Here is a 20,797-nt window from a genome sequence, read left to right as displayed (position 1 = left end):
AATAAAAGGAAATATAAGCATATATAGTAGTAGGAAATACTGAAATATTATAAAAGGAAATCCAATTAGAGATTGAAATATATAATTTATTTATTTTAATAAATAAATATATATTTTATAATATTATTTATATGATAATTAATAATAATGAAAAATTATTCTTATATATTTTTTGATCCTTTACAAATTTATTTATTTATTTATTTTGGATGGTAAAGCAAACATACACATACTTTTTTGCCCACGCTCGGGCTCGAACCCCTCTCCTCTTTTTTAAAGATGAGAAATACCATTAGGCCAAAGGCCCTTTACTTTACCGTTAAACATACTCTTGTACTCACATACATAGCACGTGTATTTACTAATATTTATAAACATTTGTAAATTTATTACTGAATACTGAAATAATTGTTTGCAGTGGTGTGGCTTAGTTTATTAACGTGAGAATATATTCCTTGGTCCAATAAAATTACTTGTAAAAGTTAAAAATGTATTTCAATATTTAAATAGATCAACCAATTAGTGAAAATTAGTCAAATGACAATAATGTCATTAGGGTGTCTTTGTTAAGGTTGCCATTAATAGAAAAAATGTAAATTATCCATATTTTCTATATATATTTATATATATATATATATAATTTTTTTTTTTTTTTTTTCACATTCATATTTCTAGGATGAAGCTAAGTTTGTCCGTATATATCCGTATATATATATATATATATATATATATTGTTAAACCGTATATATATATTTACCTCCCCTAACTCAATTACTTATAATAGTTAAAGTACTATTTTACCCTTCACATTTTATCTTCTTTTATCCTCTCCCAAACCCACAAGAAGACCGCCACCCACCAAGCCGCCCCACCAACCAAGCATCGCAAATAGGAATAGCACCCCAAGAATCCCAATCGGAAACTGACCCAATTTTCTCACAAAAGAGTTCCCAAACAACAGCCCCAAGAACCAGCTTCCACACCCCCAAAAGCACCACAAACACGCCGCTCCGGCCACCGAACCGGTACTGCCCTTCTAACCCTCCGGCACCGTGGCACACCGGCATTGCCCCTAACCCCTCCCCGTCATCCGCGTCGTCCAGCTCTCCCAAGGCCTCTCCTTCGCCTTCTCCGCAATCAAATACGTCCGATACAACCAAGATTTCGTCTCCGGAAAATCGGGTACTTCTCGATGTTGGGTCGGCCTCGACGGCCTTGTACTCGCTATTTGCTCAATTTTGTTTCTTGCACTGTCTACCGGTGCCGGTGAAACACATGACAACGACAAGTACATTCAAATTTCGGAAAACCTAAATAGTTCATCAAATCGCTCTCAACTTCGACTCCGCCGACGATTGCGGATTTTATCGGCAATTCCGACAGCTCTGAATTCTGAATCACCATCAAATAGCCAAGGGTTTCATTTCCAAACCTTAGACTCTGCACTTTTGAATCTTTCGATCGTGAAATCAAAAGACCCATCTCATCAACATCGAAGAAAAAACGATCTTCCTCTCCAATTGATAATCACCATCAGATCAACAACTCCGAGCTGGAGGACTGAGAGGCCCAATTACTTCGCCATTGATTCGACCTCTGAAGCTTCTATAATGAATCTGGGTAGACCCATTGGCTTATAATAACCTTATATATATATAGTGTGCGTGTGTAATTTTTGTGCTGTGTATATAATAAGTTTTATATATTTAGTATAGAGAGAGTTGAATGAGTGAGAAATAGTCTATAAGTCTGAGCTTCGATTTGAAGGAGAGCTGATCTGTGTCTGGGAGGAGAAGAGAAAAATGAGAGGATATTGAAGAAATTTTTTGGTGGTGTTTGAGCTCTCTCCACACTACCACATGTGGCGTAGTTAGGTGAAAATGGTGTTTCCTGTTGTTCGCCCTTTGGATCAACTGTACGTGTCGGTGTCTGACGGGGTTGTGTTCACTGGTTGTGGTGGTGGTGGTGGTGAAGAACAGTGGTGGTGTTTGGCTTGGTTGGTGGCGGAGGCGGCTTGGTGGGTGGTGGTCTTCTTGTGGGTTTGGGCCGGGGTGAGGAGAGGAGGAAAGAAGATAAAATGTGAAGGGTAAAATAGTACTTTAACTATTATAAGTAATTGAGTTAGGGGAGGTCAGAGATAGTTTTGGGTACCGTTCTATTACGAAGTATTAACTTTCAAGTTTCAACCTACCCAAACTATAAAATTGAAGAAAAAATTTCATGATAACCAAAATAAATCTTAAATAATTTTATTTTCTTTTTCTTTAACTTCATTTTTGCTTTCTACCACGGAGTATTAATTTCCTTAAAACCAAAATTTCAGATTTTGAACTAGCAGACTAGCAGTCGATGAACGACCAAACATATACATATTCTTGAGCGATCAACCGTGGGTGATCTCTCTCTCCCTTGTGCGATTGTGACCTGATCGTCCAAGGACGATATTGTGACCGGAGACTTTAGGCTATTTTTCCTCGGAATTCTGGCAATTTCATTCTTCAAAGAGCAGCCGGTAAGCTTCTCTTTCCCTCTATCGATACATACATATATAGTAATATATAGACAAGGTTTGTTATATACATACAGCGTTTTCACAGCACCATTTTGATTCTTTGCATTTTGTTCATATGAGTGCATCCTGATTTATTTGTTCACAGTATTGCATTTTGGCGACCATTTAAATTTATGTGCATTTTTTCATATCAGTGCACCCTGATTTATATGCATCTTGTTTATTTGAATCTTGTACTTGTTCATTGGATTTCTAGTACTTAGTTTAGTTCTTGGGGACATTTTAGATACAGTATATAGAGGGTATAGCATAGTCAGTAACAGGATATATAGGTATAGTGGTAACATCTATTATTACTACTATTATCTATTATTATTAGTATTATTCCTATTATCTATGTAATTATTTATCTAATTTGTAATTTGTAATTTGTTTATGTGTTGATTTGTTCTTTTGATTGATTGATTTTATTTTGTCTCGACTCTCCCATTGCCGGTACCCAAGGCCAGATGTGAAAAGGAGGAGGGTTAGTGTCAGGGCGACAACCAATTGTAAAATTATGTCAAATCATTTTGATGAATTCTCACTCAAATAAGAATACCACAAAAAGTAAGCTGCAAAAAAACTAGGATAGCAACATGGAACATAGGTACATTAACAAGTAGGTGTGACAAATTAGTGGATACCATAAAACAAAGAAAGTAAACATAATTTGCTTACAAGAAACTCAATGGAAAGGGGAAAAGACTAGAGAGATTCAAGATAGATATAAACTTTTTTACTCGGGAGGGAAAGATAATCAACGAAATGGAGTAGGCATAGTAGTAGATTACTACATGAGGGATAAATTCATAGAGGTTAGGAGACAAGGAGATAGACTAATAACTATTAAAATTGTCGTGGAGGAACATATCTTAAACATAATAAGTGCGTACGCTCGTCAAGGAGCATTAGATGACACTTCAAGGACACTCTTTTGGGACTTGTTAGATGAATTGATGCAATCTATACCTAATCGTGAAAGCATATTTGTAGGCGGCGATTTTAATGGACATGTAGGTTTTGATAGGATATGATATACAGGAATCCATGAAGGATATGGTTTTGGAGAGCGAAATGAGATAGGAGAAACAATTTTAGACTTATCAAAAACATATGACTATAGAAGAAGGGAATGGGCATCATGTAAAGACTGTAAAGTGATTCTTGGAGAGAACCTCACAAAGCAACATCACATATTACCTTTAGACATTTTAATTAAAGGGTTAAGTATAAAAAAATGAATAAGGGACATAAAAGTATTAAGTGGAAAGTACTAAAAGGTAGTTAGGCAATCTATGTTGAGATAACCAATTTTAAAGGAAAAGCAATGGGATTGGAATGATGATGAAAATAATTTATGGTGCAAAATGAAAAATTATATTAGGAATAAGGAAAAAGAAATTTTGGGCGAAACCAAAGGCGAGAAATTCATCAAGAAAGAGACATGGTGTTAGAGTGAGGAAGTGAAACAAATAATTAAACAGAAGTGAAAAAGCTTTAAGGCATGGCAAAAAAGCAAACAAATGTGAAGCAAAGAAGATAGTAAACAAAGCTAAGCAAGCTCACTAAATGGCTTATATGAAAAACTAGGCACAAAAGAGGGTGTAAAAAATATTTATAGATTAACAAAGATTTGAGGCCGTGTAATACTCTCTTTGACTAAAAAATGCATCTATACTATATAAATGCTAAATTGGATGCAATCCGAACCAAATGGTTCGGACCAATCTTAATATGGTTCAATGAAATTGGATTAGGGTCTAAGTGGCTCGGACCACTTGACCTATGGTTTGAACCTACTTGGGTTGGGTTCAAGTCTAGAGAGGGAGAGAGAAAAAATTGAATTGAATGAATTGCAAATGGCAGCCCAAGGGGGTATTTATAGAAATAGAAGTGTCTTTTCGGATTGGGTGTGTCTCTTCATCATTGGACACAACCATTTATACGTGTCTCTTCATCACTGGACACAACCACTCCAATTGGTTGCAATGGTTCACATGGTGTTTATTCACCACTAGACACATCCACTCCAATAGGTTGCAATGGTTCACATGGTGTCTGTTCACCACTAGACACATCCACTCCAATAGGTTATGTCTGTTCGTTTTAAGTTGCATCTTTTCATCACATAACCAACCAGTAATCACACTTGTTTAGTCAAAGACATCTATTGATGACTAATCAAACAATTTTCATTCACAATTTCTAATAATCCCCCACATGAATAGAAATTGGCTGCTTAAATGCAAAAGATGATCATGCAGACACTAGAGAGAGTATAGTCGGAAAGTTACTGTATCGGGATAGGTAGCTTTTGGCCTTGAACCTTCCCTAGTGTATTACTATCGGATTTACTAGCTAACCAGTGAACATGATGTCTTGAACTGTTCAGCCGTTGATGTAAACCACGACAATAGCAAACACACTGTTCCCTTCCTCACAGAGTTGGTTCTCATTGTTGTGTTCATTTTGGCCCTGAGCAACTCTTGGTATTCAATGAGGGCTCCAGAAAACTTAGCCTTTACAGTTCTCATAGAAGCAGCCCCACTTCACACTTATATAGGTGACTTCTTATTAAGAGTATCCTACTATACCCCACTTGAATTGTCAAGGTACAAGAGTCATTAAAAGCGTAGCTTATCCTAATCCTTGCTGTAGGTAGCACTGTCTCATCATAGAAATGGGTAGAAGATTTATATCTTCCCAGTGCTTCTGGTGAGTCACTCAGAATTTCTATTGTTCCTTTGAAGCTAGATTTTGGGATCTCCAATCTGCTAGGTTGGGTTTCCATTAAGGTGACTCGTTAGCTTTCGGCTTTAACCCCATTCCATAGTTATTAAAAGCCCAAGGTGCACCGAGGCACTAGAGGTCCCTTATAGCCTAGGCGCGAGGCGCACGGCGAGGCGCGAGCCTGAGTGATGTGAGGCGCACAAGTAAAATTTTAAAACAATAATTCTTAGCAAAAATAACATAATTAAACAATGAGCATCCAATAATAAAAACACTAAATTAGTCTAAATATATCACAATTAAACCAATAAAGCATCCAATAATAGAACAATTAAACTAATAAAGCTATTTATTCATAAGAAAGATTCAAAAGGAGCAAAACATAAGCCAATTAACCATATATTATAAATTTATACTTGATGTCTTAAGCAAAAGCTATCATTTGACTCCAAAACAGATTCATCAAAAGATACTTAGTAGCCTACCAAATTTATAAAGTATCATAGTCAATACTTAACTTAGTAGCCTACCAAATCTATAAACCAAGCAACAAAATATTAGTTTTAGTTTTGAGTTTTGACAAGGACTCCTACAACCAAAGTTACCAAACAATGTTAAGGGACGTAAATATCATCCTCTTCACCAAACAACATAGTCTCATTATCGCCTCCATCAAAAGATTTGTAACCCTCAGCATCTTCTTCCTCTTCTGTCTCCTCAAAGTTTGCCTCGTCATCATCTATGATTTGTAGTGAAGACGAGCATGAAGATGTTGTCCTCTTTGTTGCCCTTGGAGCTGATCTTGATCTTAAATTATGGCTGGACTCTCCAACCCCGGTAGCTCTAGCAACTGCACCCCATGTCAAAGAGCCATCTTCAAACACCAACTCATTTTCAGCATCTACATCTTCATTTATTACTCCAACCAACCACTCATTGCTATCATCTATATCATTTAAAAGGATGGGATCGATCCTATCACGCATGTCATATCGTCGTTTTAGTGCTCTATTATACTTGATGAAAACCAAATCATTCAATCGACATTGAGTTAGCCGGTTCCTCTTCTTGTTATGAAGCTGCATTAATTCAAATAATTAATAACTAATAAGTATAAGTGTATAACTGTTTATAATCTAATTTTTTATCATTGAACTACTAATACTACAAACTTACATGTTCAAATACACTCCAATTTCGTTCACACCCAGATGCGCTACATGTGAGGCTAAGCACTTTAATGGCAAACTTTTGCAAATTAGGAGTTGTAGAACCATATACGGACCACCAATCGGCTGTTATTTACATATTATTAGTAAAAAATTAACAAAATTAAAATTCAAATATACTAAAAAATGATTAATTGACTTGTTTACCTGGTGCTCTTGACTTTCTTTGTCTAATAGCAATTGATGAGCCAAATAGACCATCAGCTTTCATATATCTACTCAACTCCAAAGTAGTTGGAATTAATCTTTCTATGCATTGATATAAACCACCACCCATCACCTCTTCATCTTGCTCAATATTTGGATTGTTATAACAATATTTTGGGTTCAAGAAATGCCCAACTGCATGCAAAGGGCGATGGAGTTGGATATTCCATCTAGTATCAATGATCTTAAAGATGTCCTTATACTTCTCCTCATTCTCACCAAAAGCTTTAGCTATCGCTTCTTTAGCCCTTTCCATAGCCTCATAAATATATCCCATTGGAGGCCTTCTCACAGCATCAACCAACTTAAGTACACGAACAAGAGGACTTGCTACTTTGAGAGAGTACACAATGCTTGTCCAAAATGTAGGCATCAACACAATCTGTGCTACATTTTTCCCTTCTATCTCTTTCGCCCATTTACTGGAGATCCATTCTTGTAAAGTGAACATCTTCCTCAAGCAATCCTTTTGATGATGGATGCTTGATAATGTGATAAATGAAGTGGCAAATCGAGCCGTTGCAGGTCTAAGCAACTCTTTATGTCCAGTATAACGCCTCATCATGTTCAACAAACCCGAACGGTTATAAATATAACCATTTAACATTATAGCTCTCTTTATGGTCATCATTATCTTTGGGATCTTAGCAATGTCCTCCAACATCAGGTCCACACAATGTGCAGCACAAGGTGACCAATACAAATGTCGGTGCCTTCCCTCCAACATTCTCCCTATTGTAAAGAAAGAAAATATGGATTAATAGAAGGCTAGAAGTAATAAACCTAAAATTTCCACATCAAGTACAGATTGAAATTTATACCTGCCACAACATTAGAAGAGGCACTATCAGTGACTACTTGAATCACATTTGATGCTCCAATTTGCTGCACGAACTTGTTAAGCATGTCAAATATTTTTTCACCGGTCTTTGAATAAGAGGAAGCATCAACAGATTGAATGAACATTGTCCCTTTAGGATAATTCACCAGAAAATTAATCAAACACCTGTGTCTTTTATCCTTCCATCCATCTGCCATAATTGTGCATCTGTATCTTGCCCATTCCTCTCTATGATCCCGCATTAAATTGTCTGTATGCTCCAGTTCTTTCTTGAGGAGGGGAACTCTCACCTCATGATAAGAAGGAGGTTTCATTCCTGGACCATGTTGGCTAATAGCTTCAACAACTGGTGCAAAACTATCATAATTAAGGGCATTGAATGATATCCCAGCATCATACATCCATCTTGCAAACCGTTGACATACTCGGTTTTTAAGTTCTTTCTTGTAAGCATTATCAATTGTTGTTTGCTTACCCTTGTCATTTTTTCTATTTTGCACAACTACTTCCGGAGGAGGGGTGAAGTACAAATCAATAGGACCTTTCTGCTTTTGCTTTTTTGATTGAATATTATTGCTACTAGTTCCACTTGCCACTCTTTTACTCTTAACATCAATTATTGTTACATCATCCTCATCTTGATCATCCATGTCATCAAAATCCGGCAACAAATTTGTGTGTTCCTTTTCTTCTTTCTTCTTGCTCATGTATTCTCTAATCTCTTCTTTCACATGTTCATGGCACTTTTTACATGCTTGTACGTTTCTATATCCCCCTACAATGTGTTGCTTAGCCCTATAAATACCTCCTTTCATAACTTTTTCACAAAAATTACATGTTGTTGCATTCCTATCTTGTGGGTTTTGCAGGTGACAGTAATTCCAACCTGGATCCTTTGACATTTTTTCCTATCTATTTACAATGAGAAATAGAATGGAGTCAATGGACCAAGTTAAATTTAGCAAACAAGCATTCAAGCAATTCAGCAATCAGCATTTAGGCACAAACATTCAAAATTTAAATAATGTAGCAAATTCTAGCAAACAGAGCATGTATTTAGTCCACAATAGCAGAGCAGCATTTTAGGCTAGAGAGAAGACTCAGAAAGGAGGGGAAAAAAAAAAAATACAGCGGCCCTACATGAAGAAAAACAGAGACCCAGAAAAAAATAAAAAAACCAAATGAGAGAGAAAAGAGGAGAGGAGAGGAGAAGAGAAGAGAAGAGAAGAGGAGGAGAAGAGGAGGAAAAAAAATAGAGACCCACAAAGAAGGAAATAAAAAAAAATAAAAAACAGAGAAAGAAGAAAAAATGGAGAAAAAAAAAAAAAAAAAAGAGAGAAAAAATAGAGAACCAGGAAAAAAAAAAAAAACAAAAACCAGATGAGAGAGAGAAGAGGAGGAGGGAAAAAAAAATAGAGCTGGAAGAAAAAAAAAAAGAAAAACAGAGACCCATAAAGAAAGGGGGAAAAAAAAAAAACACGAGAAAGAGAAAAAATGGAGAACCAGGAAAAAAACAAAAACAAAAACCAGATGAGAGAGAGAAGGGAGAAGAGAAGAGGAGGAGGGAAAAAAATAAATAAATAAATAAAGCCGGAAGAAAAAAAGAAAAACAGAGACCCATAAAGAGGGAAAAAAAAAAAAAAAAAAAAAAAAAACAGATGAGAGAGAGAAGAGGAGAAGAGAAGAGGGGGAAAAAAAAACTTAAATGAAATTACTACTAACTTGGAAAGTGGTTTCGTTGGAAGGAAGGAGGCAAGACCAGATTCTTCAACTTTTCTTCTCTTCTTTTCTCTGTCGGAAGGAAGGAGGCAAGCCAGTTTCTTCAACTTTTCTTCTCTTCTTTTCTCTTTTCTTCTCTTTTCTTTTTTTCTTTCTTTCTCTCTCTTCTCTTTCCTACTTTTGAGTTTTGACTTTCCCACTTTTGACTTGGGTTAGTGGGCATTCCACGTTTCTTCTGCAGCCAGCTTGATTTGAGATGACAAAATTCTTTATTTTTTACTTTTTAAGTTTCCAAAGCTTTAAGTTTCCAAAGCAATATATATATATATATACACTAAATATAATAATATAAATAACAAACAATCAAACAAAGATCATATATGCTGCGTAATACATGAGGCGCACTTAGGCGCGCCTTATACAAGCTCCAAGGCGCAACCCAGGCGCGCACGTAGTGGAGGTCGCTGCGCCTGGGCTATTGTGAGGCGCCACTGTTGCGCCTGTAGGCGCCTTGCGCCTAGGCACGCTTTTGACAACCATGCCCCATTCCCATCGATGATCTGTACAATTGCTCTCTAGTCCAACCTTAATTTTATATGTGGCCACAAGGTTGTGTTTAGAAATATTAGATATATTAACTAGATGAAAGGTTATTATCAAAATCTATTAAAAGAGGAATAGCCTTGAGAAGAGGTAGAAGGAAATGAATTTAACACACTAACACAGGGGTACTAAATAAAATCACCAACAAAGAGTTAGAGGACACACTAAAGAAGATGGGGAGTAATAAAGCATTAGGCTCGGATCATATACCCATAGAGGCTTGGTGAAATTAGGTAATGTAGGAGTTGAGTGGCTAACAAGGTTGTTTAACAAATTACTAAAACAAGGCATAAAATAATGCCAAATGACTGGAGGAAAATTACAATTATTCCAATTTTTTAAAATAAAGGCAACATACAAAATTGTGGCAACTATAAATGAAATAAATTAATGAGTCATACATTGAAAATATGGAAAAAGGTAATAGAATAACGACTAAGGAAGGAGTCCACGGTATCTGATAACCAATTTGGATAGATGATGGGGAGATCAACAATGGAAGTTAAATACCTACTTAGACAATTAGTTGAAGACTGTAGGATTAAGCAACAAGACTTACATATGGTTTATATAGACTTAGAAAAGGCATATGCTAGGGTCCCAAGAGATAATTTGGTGGTTTCCATAAAGAAAACAAATTCCCTTACAAGTCATAAAAAGTATCCAAGATATGTATATAAATACACAAATAAAGTTTGTACGTGTGGGGAAACTAGTGAGTTCTCCATAAATGTAGGATTGCACCAAGGCTTGGGACTAAGGCCATATCTATTCGCAACAATCTTAGATGAAATAACAAATGACTTTCAAAACGAGATTCCATGGTGCATGATGTTTATAGATGATATTGTGGTACTTGGTTTCTCTAAGGAGAACTTAGCAATAAAACTAGAAATGTGGAGAAATGTTTTAGAATCGAAAGGGTTGAGCTAAAACCAAGTACATGGAGTGTAAATTTAAAAAGGAGTCGGATATTAACAATATAATGATGACACTTCAAAACCAAACAATTACTCAAAACAACCACTTCTGTTACTTAGGATCGATAATACAAAAAGGATGGAGAGATAGATAGTGATATAACTAGTGGAATTGGAGCTGGGTGGACAAAGTGGAGACAAGTTAGTGGCATCTTATCTGACAAAAGGATGACACATAGCCTAAAAAAGAAACAAGAACAACGCCTTCAAATAGCAGAAATGAGAATGCTAAGGTGGATGATTGGAGGACTAGAAGAGATAGGTTCCTAATGAAAGTGTAAGAGGAAAATTAGGAGTTGCTCCCATTAGTGAGAAAATTAGAGAGAGTAGACTTAGATGGTTTGGACATATACATTGGGGATCAGATGCGCCAGTCAAAAGAGGAAGACTAGTTGTCATAGAAGGTATGAGACGGAGAGGGAGACCAAAAATATTATGGGATGAGATCATTAAAAATGACTTAAAAAAGTTAAATATAGTAAGTGAAATGGCATGTAATAGAAAGGATTGGGAGACACAAAATTAATGTGGCCAACTTCATTCATATGGGATTAAGGCAAGAACGATGACGACGATGGATCTCCTGTGCTGAAAGTTTGCTGACAGGATTGACCTTATTGTAATATTAGGTCGGGTTTGTGGTACGAGAGGAATAGGAGATCCTTTGAGGGAGAGGGGTCTCCTATTTGGTCTCTTAAATTAAATATTCTATCTTTTTTATTCTTTTGGGTCAATGGGCGAGATTGTAATTCTATGGATTGTCTTTTGGATTTTGTTGATAGCTTAAAGTTATAGTGTCGTCCTAGTCTGTTTCCTTTGGGAGCGCTCCCCTTTTGAGTGCCTTTAATGAAATCTTACTTACCAAAAAAAAAAAAAAAAAAAAAATTTAATTGCTGTAATTGTACACATAAAACCTTTTTTGAACTTTATGTTTATGAAAACTAGGGTTGAGAAACTTTCTATACACGTATAAAGCATAATTTTTCAGTAGCATCAAGGCCCTCAAATAAAAATCCAAAGTCAGGCTAACTGCAGCAGTTTTCCAAACACAGAACAGTGTATGGGCCTTTTGCTTAAGTCATATAAATCAGAAAACAGAATAACAATTTGTGAAATCTTCCAGAAACAAAGTCTGGTTCAGTATACAAAACAGGGGAAATGGGATGATCCAGATTTATTGCAGCTTTCCAAGAATTTCAATGTTTGAGCATAAACTTTTAAATATAATTCAGAATATCTGAAGAATAGTAATATTTATCATTACAAGTCTCTAGAACCGCTAGAAAAGAATATTCCAAACCACCTATAAACTACCTTATAACTTATTCAGTAGATAAAATTAAAATAAAAAGTTTCTACTGAAAATCTCCAATCTAGATAACTCTTGCTTCCAAATCGTCCTATCCTATTTCTTAAGAAGCCCGGTGCGAAAAGTACCAAATCCATGATGAAGGTAACACAACAAGAAGTAATAATCAAGTGAACGATCTAATTCATGTCACAAATAACATGGAAGAAAGTACAACATCAATATTATTCATTTGTGATGTGTGGTCTTAAGCAATTATCTTTCATCTTAATATTACCCTGTAGTTCTTGGATGCAGGGTGAGTTCTTTCCCTATTCCTTATTTGGGTTTGCCCCTAGGGGTCTCTTCAAGGTTAGTGGGGAGTTGGGATTTTGTGATTGATAGGTATGCGAAGAGATTGGCAAGATGGAAGAAGCAATACTTAGCCAAGGGAGGTAAAGTTACTCTTATTAAGAGTACATTATCGAGCCTTCCCACTTATTTTCTTTCTATGTTCTAAATCCCTTGTTCCGTTGCAGATAGGATTGAAAAAATTCAAAGGGATTTCCTATGGGGAGGAAGGGGCGATGAGTTCAAGTACCACCTTGTCAGATGGGAGCAAGTTTGTAAGCCTGTGAAATTAGGTGGACTTGGAATAAGATGTTTAGTTCCTTTTAATCAAGCTCTCCTGGGTAAATGGTCATGGAGATATGGGAGGGAAAGACATCGTCCATGGCGCAGGTTAGTCTCTTGTCGGTTTGGGGAAGAGGCTGGAGGTTGGTTTACACGTCCGGTTACCCTTGTGGGAGGAGTAGGGATGTGGAAGGCTATTCGGAAGGGTTGGGATGCTTTTTTTGCTCATATCAGATTCAAAGTCCGTGATGGATGTCGCATTCGGTTTTGGGAAGATCTTTGGTGTGGTGATCAGCCACTATCTCGTACATTTCCTAGATTATTTAGTATTGCTGTTGATAAACACGCCTACGTAGTTGACTGTTATTGGCTTGATAGCAGCGGGATTACGTGGGATGTGCATTTTCGGCGCTCTTTTTAGGATTGGGAGATGGACAAGGTATGTGTTTTTCTGGATTTTCTATATCGGCAGGAGGGCGTTGGCAGAGATAATGACGATTTGATTTGGGTTCCTTCTTCCCATGGTCGTTTCGAAGTAAGATCTTTGTTCTTATGTTTGTCTAATTTTGTTAATCGAGACTTCTCATGGAAAATTATTTGGCGGTCCATGGCTCCAACTAGGGTGGCTTTCTTTGTCTGGACCGCTGTGTGGGGAAAGATTCTGATAATGGATAACTTGAGGGAAAGGGGCAATTGTATTGTTAATCGGTGTTGTCTATGCAAGAATGATGAAGAGTCCGTTAATCACCTCCTTTTGCATTGCCCTGTGGCAAACGACTGTTGGAATCTTATTGTTGGGTTGTTTGGCATGTGATGGGTAATGCCTCGATCTACTAAGGAATTAATCCATGTTTGGAGAGGATGTCGAATGAGAAGAGATGTTCGCGATTTCTGGAGAATTGTCCCACATTGTGTATGGTGGTGTATTTGGAAGGAGAGAAATAGCAGAATGTTCGAAGGGAAAGAGTTGCCTACGGCAATGGTTAAACTTTACATTCTTCGTTCTCTTTTTAATTATGTGAAGATGTGCTTTTGTCCCTCTTTTGATGATTTAATTACTTTCTTGGATTCTCTGGGGCCTTAGTCCCGGTTCCACTTTTGTAATTGGGACGCGTTCCCCTCTTGATCGCCTTTTTTTAACGTTATTTTTACTTATAAAAAATATATATATATATATTACCTTTAAAGCGTCATCATCTCTTGAAATTTCCAATCATTATTTTCTCAAAATTAATGTTGGAAAGAGTGTGATTGTCCCAGTGGGGAATGTTCTAGATATCTCCTCCTTAGCTGCAGTTCTTGGGTGTGGAGTGGATGTTTTTCCACTTCCTTATTTGGGACTGCCTTTGGGAGTTTCCTTCAGGAGAGTGGGGAGTTGGGATCTGGTGATCAACAGGTATGAAAAGAGATTGGCAGGATGGAAAAAACAGTATCTCTCGAAAAGGGGGAGGGGGAGGGGGAGGGGGTGGGGAAGGCCACTTTTATTAAGAGTACCCTCTTGTCCCTTCCCACTTATTTTTTATCTTTGTTTCAAATTCCATGCTCTGTCGCTGAACGGATTGAAAAAATTCAGCATGACTTTCTTTGGGGTGGAAGAGGAGAGGAGTTCAAGTATCATCTTGTTAATTGGGAGCAAGTTTGCAAACCTTTGAAATTTGGTGGTTTAGGCCTTCGGAAGCTCGTCCCTTTCAACAGAGCTTTATTGAGTAAGTGGTTATGGAGGTTCGGTAGAGAGCGTCATCATCAGTGGAGAAGAGTTGTCTCGTGTCGATTTGGGGAGGAGAGTGGGGGTTGGTCCTCTCATCTTGTTTCTGTCACGGGAGGCGTTGGCGTGTGGAAATTCATTCGGAAGGGTTGGGATGTGTTTTCCACCCACATTAGATTCAAAGTTCGCAATGGTAGGCATGTTTGTTTTTGGGAAGACTTGTGGTGTGGTGATCAGCTGCTGTCTCTTTCCTTTCCTCGCCTTTTCAGTATTGCCGAAAACAATCATTCTTACGTAGTTGATTCTTGTCATCTTGATAGCAGTGGGGTTACGTAGGATGTGGGTTTTAGGCGCTCTTTTCAGGATTGGGAGATGACAGAAGTGTGCGCTCTTTTGGACTTATTGTATAGACAGTAGGATGTTGGCAGAGGTTGTGATGATATTCTGTGGGTCCCTTCCACTCATGGTAGATATGGAGTACGATCCATGTTCTTGTGTTTGTCCAAGGCCAAGATTTCCCTTGGAAGTCTATTTGGCGCTCTAAAGCTCCTCTTAGAGTTTCATTTTTTGTTTGGACTGTCACCTGGGGAAAATTTTTGACATTGGATAATTTGAGAAAGAGAGGTAATACCATTGTGAACAGATGGTGAGTTCGTGGATCACATTCTTATGCATTGTCCTGTGGCGTATGATTGTTGTAATCTTATTTTCAGTATTTTTGGTGTTCAGTGGGTGATGCTTGAACACTCTTTTCAATTAATCAACGCATGGAGAAGATGCCAAGTTAAAGGTCATGCACGTGATTTTTGGAGGATTGTCCCACATTGTGTTTGGTGGTGTATCTTGAAGGGAAATAATCGACTATAGCTAATTTAAAATCTCATATTCTCCGTTCTCTTTTCTGTTATGTTAGAGGAAGTGCTTGCTCCTCGATTGCTGATTATTTTGACCTTCTAGATTCTATTGGTCCTTAGGGCTTTTGTTCTTGTGTATTACGGACGCGTTCCCCTTTTGAACGCTTTTCTAATATATTTTACTTACCAAAAAAAAAAAATTTATTTTCTCAAAATTTTCTGTTACTGTACCCGTTGCGTGTTTGGAAGTTTTCTCAATATGTTCATACACATAAAAAAAAAGGGCCGAAACTTCTGAAGATGTTTTCTGCAGGAGGATCATATGAGCAACAAGCCGATTTTTCAGTTTAACCCCTCAGAGTGATTTGCTACCTCTTAAAAGTAGAAGAAATAGAGGGGAAAGGTAAGAGAATTAGTGGTTTGTCCATCTTTCATATAGCCAGTGACTTCCCATTTCTAGTCACATAATAAGTTAGTTCATTGCCCCTTTTTCTATCCAATATATTTTCAAAACACACGAGGGGTTTATTTCTCTCTCAGTCATCCAAACAAGAGAAATAATTATGGTACTACATTTCCTTTCATTCATTTTTTATCCTAATTAGTAATATACGAATATCTTTCCCTTTCCTTTCTCACTTGTTTATCCAAATTCATGCAATGCATTCTGTTATGGTAAATAACTTCAAACGGAAAAAATAACATATATCATTCCATTTTTATTTATTTATTTATTTTGTCTTTCTGGTTGGTGGAGGATCTGATTATGGTTTAGGAATGTGGGACTGAAGAAAACAATTAACAGTGGGTTTATTTGGTGGTATTTTGTTTGTAAGTGTGGTTTTAGCATGGGAAAAGTTGATGGTCAGGTTGTGCGATGAAGATGGTGGGCTGGTTAGGGCTTCATGACAGTGAGGTTTGGGCTGATCTGTTGAAATTACTTGAGGCTGCTATGATGGTGATAGATGAACAATAGTTGAACTGGGTTTGGATTATGTGAATGAAACGTAAAAGCATGCTTAGATCTTTAGCTCTGAACTTGGATCTTTTGCCCTGATACCAAACTAATATATAGCGGGAAGAGAAGGAGAGAGAAAAGAAGAATTTGGGGGAGAAGAAATCCGAAATCAACAACGCATTATTATACAACAATACTTAATTGAATAAATATGCCGAGGTATATGGAGGCAATCCAAGGATTCAAAGAACCTAGTGTCCAAGATAGCTGTCATGAACCCTAATGAAACATGTAGCTGTGCCTATGCTTAGTGCTGGAAAATAACCATGCTCAGTTCAACAAAAATGTAAGACAAAAAACCTTATTCATAGGCAAACAGGGACTTTTCTTTTTTATTGTTTCCCTTAATGGGAATGATCAGTTTTACCTTCCCATATGTAATGATCACTGCTCTTGTAATTGTTGATAAGCAGTTTTACTAACTCAGTTTTACCTTATTTTAGTTGGAATGACAAGCAGCAAATCAGACAACATTCTAGCAGTCGAGAAGAATGATAAAACCCTGGAGAATCTGGAGAAGTGTGAGAATGATGTAAGACAAATGGCTGAAAATGGTAGATTGTTGCCTCTTCAGACCCCACTCCTTGAAGGTGCTTGCAATATCCTTAATAGTTCTTTGCTTATTTGCTTGCAAAGAAATGGTAGTTATGTTTGTGTTTCTTCTTCTTCTTTTTCCTTTTTTTATTTTCTTTAAAAAAAAAATCTTTTTGGTTATCAAGGGGGTCTATGCTTGGTGCAATGATAAAAACTTTGGTTGACAAGCTTGAATAAGCGTGTTCGAGTTAATAACAGCCACTTAGTACAGAAGATCGAGAACGCATATGTTGATTGAAGAGCTAGGAAGCACGGATAGATACTTCAAAACACATAATTAACTTGTTTTGAGCATTAAAATGACAATAATATCATAGGATAGTTGGTAAGAGAAGTTTAAAATTTTTTTAAAAAATAAATATTGATATATTGATATCATGATTTAGTCTATACATTATAACTCTTAGCTCTTATTTCGGTTGTTAATCGTAATATTTTTTTTTTGGATAAGTAAAGATATATTAGAAAGCATTTAAAAGGGGAACGCATCCCGAACACTACATAAAGGCTGGATCCAAAAAAGGGGGTCCTACGAAGGAACCCAAAAAATTAACTATCTCCTCTATATATTTACAATTTCTCCCCATCACTCAACTAAACAGAGAGTTAATAATAAGAATTTTGAAAGCCCAAATGGAAGATTCCTCGCCATCAAAGGATATCCTGTTCACCTCCTTCCAAATGCACCAGTAAATGCATAAAGGTGCCGCCCTCCAAAAATCACTAGCGTGGGCTCCCACGAAATATCCTCTCCAAGCGTCAATCAAACCGAGGCATGACCTATTGGGTGCCAAACAAGCCAAAAATAAGATTCCTACAGTTGTGAGCCACGGAGCAATGCAAGAGGAGGTGATCCACGGACTCTCCATCCCTCTTGCACATGCAACACCAATTGACAGTAACTTGTCTCTCCTCAAGTTGTCAAGCGTCAAGATCTCGTCCCAAATTGCAGTCCAAACAAAGAAGAGAGAGGGAGGATAGGGGGTAAAAGACCAGTGCCCCTTGGACATTATAGTGGAAGCTTCACACTGTTACTGTACATGGGAACAAAAAACTAGTATATTTTGTTATAACTAAATTTTAGAGAAAATTATCGATAAGTCACACTTTTCCATTTTATGACAAATAAGCTCTTTCAAGTTTCCATAAGACCAGTAAATCCTACTTTTGATAATGTTTCCATATTAGTTCTAAGTCTCACAAATTTCTAGTTTTACCCTGTATAATATTTTTTTTAGATTTTATTTCATTTTTATTTTTTGTTTAAATATAAAGTTATATATATATATATATATATATATATATATATATATATATATATATATATATATATATATATTCAAGTGTTAGTAAATTAATGGATATTACATTATGAGATTAAATTTTAATTAACTTGACTTTAGTTCAATTTAGAAATTTTTGCATAGAATTTTGTTCTGGCTAAAATTTTGCCACAAATTCAAAATTACCATAAAAAAAGTCAATAAAATATTATAATTTCTTTTTATATAAAAAATTGAATCATTTTTTACAATAAAAATGTAAAATAATTATTTAACAATTAAAATTCATAATAAGGTAAAAAGTCCAACTGTTATGCTAGTGAAAATAATATTAAGCACGTTTCAATAGTCACCCCAAAATAAAAAATAAATAATAAATTGAATAAAGGAAATCGAATTGATGATCCTTTGATGGGGAGGAGATTTTTTTTTTCCTAGTTGGTACTCACACACACTTGTCTCTTCTGAGACTTGAACCCCTAACCTCCCTTTGGGAGGTAAGAGGCTGATACCGCGAGGCCACTGGCCCGTTGGTATGGGGAGGAGATTTCAATATGGGTATTGAAAATTTCTGTACTTGGTTTATTCTTTTGGGTATAGGGAGTATATTGTAAATTGGTGGGCGATATAGTAGAGTTTGTAGATACTTTGACAGTATAGTGGGCCCTCTTGGCCCTTTTTATGCTCGAGATGCGTTCTCCTTTAGAGATCTCTTCAATGAAATTTTACTTATTAATTTTTTGTTTTTTGTTTTTTTTTTTTTTTGTTTTTGAATAAAAAGTATAATTACAACATTTTAGTAATGTTTTGGTACGGTTATAAATAGAATATTGTCTTATTCGAACTTATATAGGAAAATGTTTCAACAGTAGTTCTTACTATTCTTACTTAAATTTGATAGGACTTATTAGACTTTAAAAGGGTAAAGTGGGATCTATTGGCCATTTTCTATTTTGACAAAGAAAATTCCTAAGATTGACATTAATAATTGAATCATGGACAGGAAGAGTTAGTCGATATTTGTCTGAAGAATTATTGAACGATGAAAATCCAAGAAATATATCCTAAATTTTCTATTTGAGATGCTCTTTCTTCTAAATAGAAGCTATATGAAAGGTAAAACTATTTTTCATTTGATAATTCATACTTAAATCGAGGTTAGTACATAATTCTGTAATGGGTGCCATTGCAGTCAGGGAACGCGTTAAAATAGTTAGTTCTAGCATTGAGGGTGTATAGACTCTAAAGGGAAGATACACTTCAATATTTGTCTAGCCTTTTCTTTTGCATACCACAAAGCCAGGTTCTTTACCTCAGAATATAGAAGGAATAGTTTTGGATGTATACATGATTATCCATGAAGCCGCATCCACATCCCCTCCTCCCCCCACCAATATTTGAAGTTCAATTTTTTTTTAAATGTTCAGTGAAATTATGTGCTGTGCTTTGTCGATTCTAGCCTATTAAGTCAGCACCCCACTTTGTCTAAGAAGCAAATTAGGTGTCTGAGTAGTTTTTGGACAAAATTTGACACATGGTAGAAGGGAGCATGGTAAAAATTGACTGTTATCATCTTGGAGAATAATTGCTAAAAGAAGGATAAGATAGAATACAGTTAGCCATATACTTGTGTTTTCTGCTTTGTGATTCAGTAGGTATTGCTATTGCAGACTTGAATTCATTATTTTTTAGTTATGTTTTGTGTTTTTTAGGTGTAGTTGATTGCTGGGGTATGCACTAGTCATCTTTTCTCATTTATCTCTCTGGTTTAGAGTTGTTGAGCCTATAGGCTTTCCTATGTACTTTATTTCACTTGTATCAATAAAAATACCACATTCAGGAAAAATTAAAAAAAGGAATGTTGCATATCTTATCGCGTAGATAATATGGATAATTAGTTCATGCGTTCATGGAAAGGTATGTCTTTCCTACATATAATACGAAGTGTAGGATCACTTTCGACTGTGTGTGTGCTCGTTCGTGTGCCTTTGTTTTGGTAAGTGTATGCTGGACAACTAGTCCCCAACTTGAATTGGTAATAACTCCTGCTTTACAACTTAATAAAACTAACAAGGTACAAAATATATATATATTTTTTGATAAGTAATAAGTATATTAGAAAAGCGTAACAAGGTACAAAATATTATGGGATGAAGGAAACAGAGCCTTTGATGTTTCAATATATATTGTATTTATAAAAGTTCCCTTCATACACTTGAAGATGCTACAATGGATGATAGGAGTAACTGGAAGAGATGAGATTAGTGATGGAAAACTAGGAATAGTGTCTATTAATAATAGAAGTAAGGAAAGTAGCTAAGGTGGTATGGTCATATACAATGTACACCTGAAGCTGAACGGCTTAGAAGAGAAAGTGTGGTTTGCCTAGAAGGTAAGCGACAAAGAGGCCGACCATAACTTATATGAATGAAGTAATTAAAAATATTTTTTAAAAATTAAATATTAGAAGAGATATGGTATATAATAGAAAAGAATGGAAAAAAGAATTCACGCTGCCGCCCCCATCCATATGGGAAGGATGACGATGACATAGTAAAT

At 36.1% G+C, this 20,797-nt stretch overlaps 2 protein-coding genes across 3 annotated transcripts in view; one reads left to right on the top strand and one right to left on the bottom strand.

Moving 5' to 3' along the window:
• Nucleotides 1–849: 849 nt before the first annotated feature.
• LOC132300746 (uncharacterized) overlaps nucleotides 850–20,797 on the top strand; it is a 37,270-nt gene continuing 17,322 nt past the window's right edge. The window contains exons 1-3 of one of the 2 annotated variants that reach the window (XM_059797965.1): nucleotides 850–1,620; nucleotides 2,324–2,512; nucleotides 16,805–16,951. In XM_059797965.1, the coding sequence (XP_059653948.1) occupies nucleotides 16,810–16,951 (142 nt within the window). In that variant the 5' untranslated portion in view covers nucleotides 850–1,620; nucleotides 2,324–2,512; nucleotides 16,805–16,809. The remainder of the gene's footprint in view (nucleotides 1,621–2,323; nucleotides 2,513–16,804; nucleotides 16,952–20,797) is intronic. The other variant, XM_059797964.1, reaches the window with a different exon arrangement.
• On the bottom strand, nucleotides 5,899–8,268 carry LOC132301724 (uncharacterized). Its single transcript, XM_059798953.1, has 4 exons — nucleotides 7,542–8,268; nucleotides 6,661–7,452; nucleotides 6,461–6,579; nucleotides 5,899–6,363 (listed from the first exon to the last, which is right to left on the bottom strand). The coding sequence occupies exons 1-4, from the start codon at nucleotides 8,266–8,268 to the stop codon at nucleotides 5,899–5,901; spliced, it is 2,103 nt and encodes a 700-aa protein (XP_059654936.1).

Source organism: Cornus florida, unplaced genomic scaffold (genome assembly GCF_030987335.1).
Source record: "Cornus florida cultivar Cherokee Brave unplaced genomic scaffold, ASM3098733v1 CherokeeBrave_3.0.0_Hap2_Chr03, whole genome shotgun sequence".
In the NCBI taxonomy this organism is placed as follows: Eukaryota; Viridiplantae; Streptophyta; class Magnoliopsida; order Cornales; family Cornaceae; genus Cornus; species Cornus florida.
The sequence above is the reverse complement of the archived record's forward strand: the minus strand, read 5'-3'. Positions and strand labels throughout refer to the sequence as shown.